General features: G+C 42.0%; 1 protein-coding gene across 2 annotated transcripts in view; it reads left to right on the top strand.

Annotated features, from left to right (window-relative positions):
• The window catches only part of SYNPO (synaptopodin), a 95,440-nt gene extending 86,104 nt beyond the window's left edge, over nucleotides 1-9,336 (top strand). For both annotated transcript variants that reach the window (XM_069969113.1, XM_069969115.1), the window contains one exon: nucleotides 6,798-9,336. In XM_069969113.1, the coding sequence (XP_069825214.1) occupies nucleotides 6,798-7,340 (543 nt within the window). In that variant the 3' untranslated portion in view covers nucleotides 7,341-9,336. The remainder of the gene's footprint in view (nucleotides 1-6,797) is intronic.
• The last annotated feature ends 872 nt before the right edge of the window (nucleotides 9,337-10,208 follow it).

Here is a 10,208-nt window from a genome sequence, read left to right on the forward strand (position 1 = left end):
GGGTTTATTAGGCAACTATTCCATTATCTGCATTCAAAAAGACTTTCCCCAGGTCCCGCCCCCCTCCTTTCTCTCATTCACTGCTCATTATCTGTTGCTATTATCACTGCTTTTACATCAGTCGAGCCCTGTCTAATCGATGGAGAGGGGAGGGGGAGGAGGGAGATTAGTCAACAGCAGAGAGCAGAGAACAACGGATTACACAGCAGGACCTGTGTGAAAGTTGATATTCAGAGGTCAGAGAGGTCAGTGCTGACTTCAGAGGAGATAGCACCATGATGTAGCTGTAAATGAACTCTTTGCTGTCCTGTTTTGGTGCCTCATCTCCCTCCACCCCTCCCCTCTCCATAAAAAACAATGAAGACAAGGGGGAGAGATTCAAACTGCTTTTTCATGATAAAAATGCATTTTTTGGCTAATAAACCCAATTACAAAGCTTCTTAAAATCGCCTGGACTATTGATTTCTGCAAAAAAAAATGTAAACAACAGTGACACTTTAAATACCCGGGATCGTTCCTGCGGCCCGGCAGTGTGATTCTGTAGACATTGCACACAAGTGCCGATCAGCCCTCATCTCCTTCCATAGATGGCCCCATATTGCGCCATCTAATAGGACCTTAAAGTGTGAGCAAACAGCAGAGCTCATAAATAATTCACAGCCTCCTTACAATAGAAAACTCTCTTCTCCATACACTTAGTATTCATCATCCCTAATGGTTCCGCACAAACCGAATGATACTGGTATACACCAGAAAATAACACAAAAGGCCTTAAATCCCGACAATACATCACAAGAATCCCGCGACAACGTACAATGTGACATTGCCAGAGACGAAACTCTTACACAGGTCTGCGCTCCTGTCACGGTAATGGCTGCAAAATTGTTTGTTCCGTAAAAAGAACACCATAGACTTGATGGACGCTCGCTCGTGATCTGTCACTTCTCTGAGGATGGAAAATTATCTGCAAATAAGTATAAAAATAGAGCTGGAAAACGTGAAACTTCAGGGTGAAACAGCTTAGCCACATGTGCCGTACGCTACTGCTAGAGGAGGACATGTTCTGCTTTACTGCTCTGTAGATCAGACATTGCCTTCTGATTATTCATTGACCATGCTTGTTTATTGTGTATACCAGGGATCGGGAACCTTCAGCTGTTGCAGAACTACAATTCCTATCATGCCTGGACACAGTTTCATAGCTACCATAGAGGCAGGGTAGGCAGTTTCTATGGGGCCCGTGCAGGAGGGGGGCCCAGGGGGAGAAGGTAAGAGCGTATGTCCTTCTGCTTAACCCCCTATGTACTGCAGTGTGTAAGTGACCCAATGTTTACTTACAAACTGCAACACAAAAAAGGGGTAACAAGCAGAAGACAGAGATCTCTGTTTCACTGCACTGATAACCTCTGACCTCTGTTCTCCAGCTGGCAATCAAGTAGGAAAGGAAAATGTGCAGAGCTCCGTGCAGAGGTCAGGGGTTATCAGTGCACCAGCAGTAACGTGTATATATATATATATATATATATATATATATATATATATATATATATATATATGTATATATATATACGCAGTGCTTTGTGTTGTGTTGCTATGGGGCCCCGTGAATCCTAGCTACGCCCCTGCCTGGGTAGCTTGCTAAAGGGGTATTCCAGTGAAAATCTTTTTCTTTCAAATCAACTGGTTTCAGACAGTTATACAGAGTTGTAATTTGCTTCTATTTAAAAATCTCAAGTCTTCCCATACTTATCAGCTGCTGTATGTCCTGCAGGAAATGTTGTTTTCTTTTCAGTTTGACACAATGCTCTCTGCTGCCACCTCTGTCCATGTCAGGAATTGTCCAGAGCCATAGCAAATATCCATAGAAAACCTCTCCTGCTCTGGACAGTTCCTGATACGGACAGAAGTGGCAGCAGAGAACACTGTGTCACACTGAAAAGAAAACAACATTTCCTGCAGGACATACAGCAGCTGATAAGTATGGGAAGACTTGAAATGTTTAAATAGAAGTAAATTACAAATCTATATAACTTTCTGAAACCAGTTGACTTGAGAGAAAAATATTTTTACTGGACAACCCCTTTATAGGGGCCGAGGGATTTGTGTGAGTGCTGAATCCCCTCGATTTCTTATATATTCAGTACAACCTGACGCTTCTACTGAAGATCGTTCCACTAAGGTGAATGGGCTGCGGAGAGCCAAATACAACTAATACTGATACATACAATACACATGATACACAGCTGATTGACATAGGTGCTCCAACAGCTTAATATTATTAACTTAAAGGGGTACTCCAGAACAAAAAATGTCTGTTAAACTAAGTGGTATCAGAAAGTGGCAGAGATTTGTAATTTACGTCTTTAAAAAAAAAAAACTCACTTCTTCCAGTACTTATCAGCTGCTGTACGTCCTGCAGGAAGTGATATTCTTTCCAGTCTGGAGAGCAGGAGAGGTTTTCTATGGGGATTTGCTGCTGCTCTGGACAGTTCTTGACATGGACAGATGTGGCAGGAAGAGCACTCTGTCAGATTTAAAAGAATACACCACTTCATGCAGGGCATACAGCAGCTGATAAGTACTGGAAGACTGGGAATTTATTAATAGAAGTAAGTTACAAATCTCTGGCACTTTCTAACTTTGGTCCCCATGGATCCATATACATCCCAATGTTTTCATACCCATCTTTACAGAGACCTGAACTAACCTTGGCCAGCAGTCATGCAGGATTCTTATGTATGCCAATTATTTTGCTGGGTCAGTATCAGGGTTGAATTCCAGCAAAATCTGATGCCTGTTCAATGAGACAGGTTCCCTTCAAAGGGAAATCCCAGCGAATAAAAATGATAATTTTTTTTTACATTGCCTTAATTAAGAGGCTTGTGCTGCCCTGCAGTGCCCAACACGGCCAGTGGTGGCAGCAGAGGACTGTGCCACCCCTTATAAACTGCTGCTACTCAATGGAAAAATTATATTACAAAGTTATATAACATGATTATAGAGATGTAAAAAAAAATCTGATTTTTATTTTTATTTTTATTTTTTTTAAGTCATTCATTAGTGCTTTTACCTACTATTGGGAATAGTTATGTGATGCTGGAGTAAACTATGGACTGGGCGATGCAAACAAGCCACTTTGCCCTAGTTCATATGGCTACAAGGCAAGGACTATATTGGCTTATGGATAACACAGATACAGCTGAGCTCTGCTTCATCTACATAGCATCTCTATGAGGCTGGATTGGAGCAGTCGGTGCTATTTATATACCTGTTAGAAGGAAATGATAATTGAATTCTTTGTTAAATGTCAACCACAGCGCTGTAAAAGAATTTTCTTTAATGCTTAAACAATGCAGGGCAAATTTAAGTGACCAATATTATCATACTGCTTAGCAGAGCAGCAGCAGCTTACAGTTTATGGGGAGAACTGCTGACATCTGCAGGCCAAAGGTGGTATCACACCCAAGGGGTTGTCCCTGTGCCACAATGTTTTATATCCTCTGTCTGTCCAGAGCATACAAAACTAAAAAATCCCATCATGCCCAGTCAAAGGCTGCGAGGTATGATGGGAGTTGTAGTTTTGCAACCACTGGATAATTGTATAAAGAAATATTTCCACTGTTATGTAGCTTAGGATCCAGAATAGGACATATACAATAACTCTCAATAAAAATCCTACAGATATTAAATAATACCAGTATATAAGGAACAAATATTACCACCATGCTATTAGGTAAGAAACCCTGTTTAATGACTAAGAAAAGAAAACCTAATACATTGACGTCGACATGACCAGTAATACTAGTACAATGAGGACACGTAGCTCCACAACACCATGGGGGAGATTTATCAAACATGGTGTAAAGTGAAACTGACTCAGTTGCCCCTAGCAACCAATCAGATTCCACCTTTCATTTTCCAAAGAGTCTGTGAGGGATGAAAGGTGGAATCTGATTGGTTGCTAGGGGCAACTGAGCCAGTTTCACTTTACACCATGTTTGATAAATCTCCCCCTATAACCGTATATTACCACGGCACAGTTAATGAATAATGCCGCCATATGGTGATACTGAATAAAACCCACTATTACCAAGACAAACATTACCAACAATACCAGTATAAAATACCGCCACACCATGACCATAAGGTTACTGAATAACGCTTCCATATAATTGCTAAAGAAAACTCACTACACAGGGACCAGACACCTCCATACAGTACCCATATAGGGGAAGCTCTACACAGGCTCTGCAGACTGCATAAGTGATTACAGTGCAGTTACATCCAGTGACGTCTTCTCTGATGGAAGTCATTCACTTTCCTTTTCTTCTCCACCTGATCCAGACTGACATGTTGATTTCTTTTTAGCCACTCATCTCTGCTAAACTTGCCAGACAAACACTTTAAGGGAGAACTCTGGGCTGGGGTGATTTTTGGCTGGGGAGGATGAAAGAAGTGACATGCTCTCACCTCCCCTGTTCCATCGCTGGTGCTGATATCCTGCAGCTCTGGTCTCCTGATCCCGGACACTTTTGGGTTTGTGTGCGGACCTGGGACGTGACATGTTAGGCCTGCTCAGTCAGATTTTTTTTCTTTTTCTTTTTTTTTTTTTTTTACCAATTACAGATACTAAAACATGTTGTTTCTTTTGTCCATTATTATGGGGGCAGCCATCTTGTATGAGCTGTTTTTACAGCAAGTCCCATGTATATAGTCTTAACATGAATGGGAGAGGTTTCTAGGCATGCTATTGGACCTGGTCAAAGGGGATTTCTTAGGGATGATATTGTTGAGCTCTGAGCCCCAGCTATTGTAAATTAAGTCCTATCTATATACATGTGTCACCTTTCACTATAATCCCACCTATTATGATAAGGAACACCACTTTGCTCTAATATGTATATATGTACACGCCAACCAGACTAATGCTTTTAGAGCAGAGTGGTGGTAGGTAACCTAGACAATGAGGGGTCAACAATGGGAGGGAAAAAACAGTATATCAGTTTTCTAAATGAATGTATTTAACTTGACGAGCCCTACAAGTATAACTTTATTAGTTGTGATAAGAAAACCCCTTTAAGAGGTAGAGCACTGGTTTACAGGGATTCTATCACCAGTAGGTGGCAACAGAGAGCAAGCTCTTTTCCTTCTAAAGGAGAGCTACTTTGCATATTATTTTTCCCAGGGGACATTGCATGGCCTAGTAGTCTCCCACACACCAGCCCGTCTGTAAAACAGTTGTTGTATGAGGTCATGTCCCAACCCAGATCCTTATTGTTGTGCTTGTCACATCAGGTTGAAGGCACTTTAGTTTAGTCATGCATGAGATGAAATACCAGACAATTGAATAGAATAATAATATGATGCAGTGTAATGGAGAGGGTGGTGCCGTCCATGACATCTTACTATACACAGATCCCATTACATTATATAACTCTGCCACAACCAGCCGATGAAATGAGGGTGGAAGAAGTTATTGTGTTCTTGCTAAGAGTCCAGGGGTCAATAAACAGCACAAGTTTAAAGGATTAGTATGATGGCCGGTGAGGGGGTGGACAACATGGACAACATTGCTTACTGCTGGTACAGACAGTCTTTAAAGGGTGTTACTGGTAACATAGCTGATAGTCCTTTGCCGACACAGCTTTGACCTTTCCTTGAGTTGGCAATGTACATGAAGTTAATGAGGGCAAGTTATACCCCCGGGCACTGATGTAAGGATCACAGTCCGCAATTATACACCAGCTCTAAGAAAATTCCATGGCTGCTTAAAGTGAATCTGTAACCCCTTGACCACTTACTAAGCTGATGCCACCGATGTATAGATATCAATGAAAGCATTCAGAATATATGGTTGTTGCCTGTATTTGTGTTTTTAGTTTCATAAAGAAAAACTTTTTTGTGCTGTGGTGTCAAAGAGGCGGAGCCTATTATTCACTGAGCTCTAGAACTGCTACACTTCACTGTGCTGTATGCAGAGTGTACATAACTGATTTTGCAAGGGATGGGCATGCAGCATGGTAAAGCATTGTGGCGCGAGGGCCCAGATAATAATAGGCCCCGCCTCTTTGACACCGTTCATAGCTCAAATAAAGGTGTTTTTTTATGAAAATAAAAATATATATATATATTATATATATATACTTCATCTCTCAGACCAAAGGGCAAGTCCTTACCTAACTAGAATAAAATTGGGAAACACAGAACAGGAGAAGGACCCGAGTATTCTGGTTACGTAACAGTACTCAATGTCAAGCAGCAGCTGCAAAGGCACAAAAGCTTAAAGAGGATGTACCATCAGGTACATACTCTTTAATGTGACCCATGGATCAAACGGCGCCATAACGGGGCAGTCGGTGCAGTGGTCCGTTTTTGGAACCGCGGCCCGGTTCTTGTGCACGGCGCCGTTCTATCAACGGGTCCCGATGCTGAAGCACAGGAGGCGGGCCAGCCCGCCCCTAGTGGGAGGGAATTCCCTCCCCTCTATGACGCGTCTCCTTTAGAATCAAGCCTCGTCATAGAGGGGAGGGAATTCCCTCTCATTGGGGGCAGGCCAGCCCGGGACCCTTAGATAGAATGGTGCCGTTCACCGGAACTGGGCCGCGGTTCCAAAAACGGACCCCAGCACCGGCTTCCCGGTACCTTATGGTACATCCTCTTTAAGGTGGATAAATAAGGGATAGAATCCTGTAGTATTGTGGTAATCCCCATGTAAGATCACTTGCCATTGCCATTTCTTGGTCTAAGCTCAAGCCGTAAGTTTTTTTTTTTAACCCTTTATATTTTTTTGTTGACAGAAATCAAAGGAATTCATACCTGGATCCTCAAACAACAGGGCACTTCATCACAGTAAATCATTGGATGGGTGGGCAAGTTCTTCAGCACCCTTACAGTGTTATGATGAAAGAATGGTCATTCGAAGTCCTCCACCACCTCGCTCCATGTCTCCGGCTTGGAGCGATCGATCCCAGTCACCGTCACCTCTAAGAATGGAGAACGACCTCAAGGCTGGCAAACAGATGAAAGCTTTACTAGCTCGGAATATCATCAATGCAGCCAAACGTAAGAGCACTTCCCCATGGGGGGTCACAAGTCCTCAGTCCCCAGTTCACATCAGCACACCTTGGAGCCCCACTGTAGGCAATGGATCTTCTCTGCCGGAAACACCAAGAGCTAGAAGATCTCCCACCGGTTCTGATATTTCTGTAGAGTCCGAAGACTCTGGGGCCAAATCTCCAGGATTCCGGAGTTATCCATTCTCCCCCAGAGGATGGTATGGGAGTCTGCGGCTGAAGAGGGATAGTCTACCTACTGGCTCCCCTTTCCAGTATACCCCATAAATTACTCTGCCTACAAAGTGGTCTGGAATACACCAACTCAGCCTAAAGAACACAAAAAGTCTAACATTCCCCAAACTGCCAAATAGTAAGAATTGAAAATTTAAAAAATTCTAAATTTGAACTTTCAGATTGGAATTTAAAGTGCAAAGCTCATCCAAAAACACTGAACGGGGTGTGATGAAACTTGTAACAATATGGACCATTGAATTTTTTTTAATGCTTTGTAATTTTTTGGAGATTTTTCTTCTAAATCAGCCTTCATATCGTTATTCTTGGAGATACTTTGTCATGATCCGCCAGGTTGCATCTTTTTTTTTTTTTAATGATTTACCGAGAAAAGAAAATGGTGATGATATATGAGATTGATATCGGAACATAACGTAAATTTTTTTTTTTTTTTTGGGGGGGGGAGGGGATTGTTTTTGTGGATGGACAATTCCTTAGATTACCATATATTACAAAGATCTTTTGGAAGCCGCTCGATCTAGTCTGTAAAGAAGGAAATGACAACATGGGATGGGATATTGTGAGGTTGCGATTTATGACCCGATGACAGGACGATATTCGGGATGGCTTATGGACTTGAGAATCGGGACTGAACAGTTGCCTTTGCACTGATAAAACCTCTCAGTATTCTATGCATAGGCCTCTGGCTGCACATATATCAATGCACTACAATGGCTGATAACTTTCCACTGCCGGGAGAGTGTGTTAGGTTTCAATATATGTGAATGGAAAGAGGATAGACAAAAAGGAAGGAAACGTAGATGGATTTATGAATGTGACGGTACAGAATACAGGGATGTGTAAGTGTGTAGACAGCTATGGAGGCTAGGCTACAGCTTGAGTTTTTCAATCTCAAAATGTCTGGGATCCAGTCGCATTTTCTTATTCAGCAGTAGTGCTTCTGGTTACTTGCAAACTGCCCCATTCACTTGAATGGGTTCCAACGGCACTTATCTACATGGATGAATGGCTGGTGGCCATTGTGCAGGGATAAAAACAGTCACTAGGGACACCCTAGTAAGTAGGGATGACTATGGATATTCCTCAGACTAGGCTCAAGCTATAGTAACAAGCCTTGTGGCATAGCCCTAACCCAACAGTTTCCATTGGAAACAGTAAAATTTGGGAATAGCTGAAGCTAAGTGGATTGCTTAAAGGACCACGAATATAGAATGAAAAGTCACGATTGTAAGTGCAAAAGCATGGGATGTTGTATGCAGCCCCAGGGTCTATAAAAGCTTCTATGTTGTGTAGATACCCAGTTCAGGATCGGCCTCATGACCTATCGTTCTACCAATGACGAGATGGATTTACATTATAATATCCAGTATTCTTTTATATATTGGGAACACTACTCTTAGTTATATACACCTATATGGTATCTTGCACTTTAGTTCATGGTCCTTTAACCTTCCTCAAAAGAAAAGTCAAAATAAAACAAGAAAGACATGGTTGGATATGGTTTATACCAATGCACTGAGGAGCGGTTTGATGCAATGCACCATGTTGGTCCATGCTGTATTATAAGGAACATGCTTTACATTGAACTTCATTGTGTCGAAGGGCACCAGCTTGTATAATGCAGAACAATGCTCAACATCACTTACAACACCATGGTGGACAGTAGACTAAAGGCGGTCCTGGTATCCACAGAAACTTTTCATTGATTGACGTTCATGATAAATTTTTAGGTTACCTGTGTTATTCTTTGGGGTAAAAAGTCCCATGCAACCTTGTACGTCATTGGGTGTGAGTTCCCGTAGGATGTTCCCCTACTTATTCATATAGAATTTATCGAAATTTGGCCCCAGTATGGAAGATGCAAATGAGTTAGCAGCAGAAGTAAGTTGAAATTAACAATGTGAAGGTATATATATATACACACACACATAGGAGGAATCTAGAAGTGTGGAAAACTAGACCCAATGGAAATCTGAGTGGTTTGAAGTCATTAGACCATGGCAGCATTTACATGGAGATGAAATATCACTAAACCCCAAAAATGATCCTCTAGAGGGGTCATGTTTCCTCAGTCAATATACATAAAGAATTGAAAGTCTCAGGATTTTTTTGTTCAAGATCAGAAGTGGTCTTCTCAGTGAGGTGGTCTGTTGGGGAAGTTTTACTAGACTTAATTGGAATCAGCTATAGAATATGATCAGGGCTCAAAAGTCAAAGACGTCAGGCTAAGCGGCTGCATGCAGGTCTCCTCCCTTCCCTACCCCTCTCCATGACCGATGTGTTGAAAGATGAACTCTATACCTTAAAGAAGATATTCAGGTCTTTCTTCTAGAAACAGCAAGACTCTTGTTCAGTTTGGGTGTGGTTGTGCAGCCCAGTTCTAGTAAAACTAAATGGGGCTGGGTTGAAATACCAAGCACAATTTGGGGACAGGAAGGGGTGGGGGAGGGGGGAAGCATACATGCAGCTGCTCAGCACATTCTCTTTGACAATTGAGCTCAGAGTATAATCTAGAGCTGACTGATTCCCTTTAAAATTAAGGACCAAAATCAAATAATTTAAGCTTCAGAAATCTCTAAGGAACGCCCTTTAAATGCCCACTTTGTAACTTTCCCAGTATTGTCTCAAGAAAAAATCTGAACTAGCAAGTCCAAGTTGGCAAATATAGTGATAGATAGTTATGACTATGACTAGTTCCTCATCAACTTCATAGAAGGAGCCCACAACAACAATGACCGGGGGAGCTGGTGGTCACTGCCACATCTCTTCCATTCCCTCCTCCTTGTAGCCGTGATGTAAGGAGCTCCTGGCTCTTGGATAGCTCCAGGTGGCAATGTTCGGGTGTGATGAAATTTATCCATTCTATTCTTAGTCTTATAACCTTTAAAGGCCGAGCCAAGC

Source organism: Dendropsophus ebraccatus, chromosome 1, assembly GCF_027789765.1.
Source record: "Dendropsophus ebraccatus isolate aDenEbr1 chromosome 1, aDenEbr1.pat, whole genome shotgun sequence".
NCBI classification, from domain to species: domain Eukaryota; kingdom Metazoa; phylum Chordata; class Amphibia; order Anura; family Hylidae; genus Dendropsophus; species Dendropsophus ebraccatus.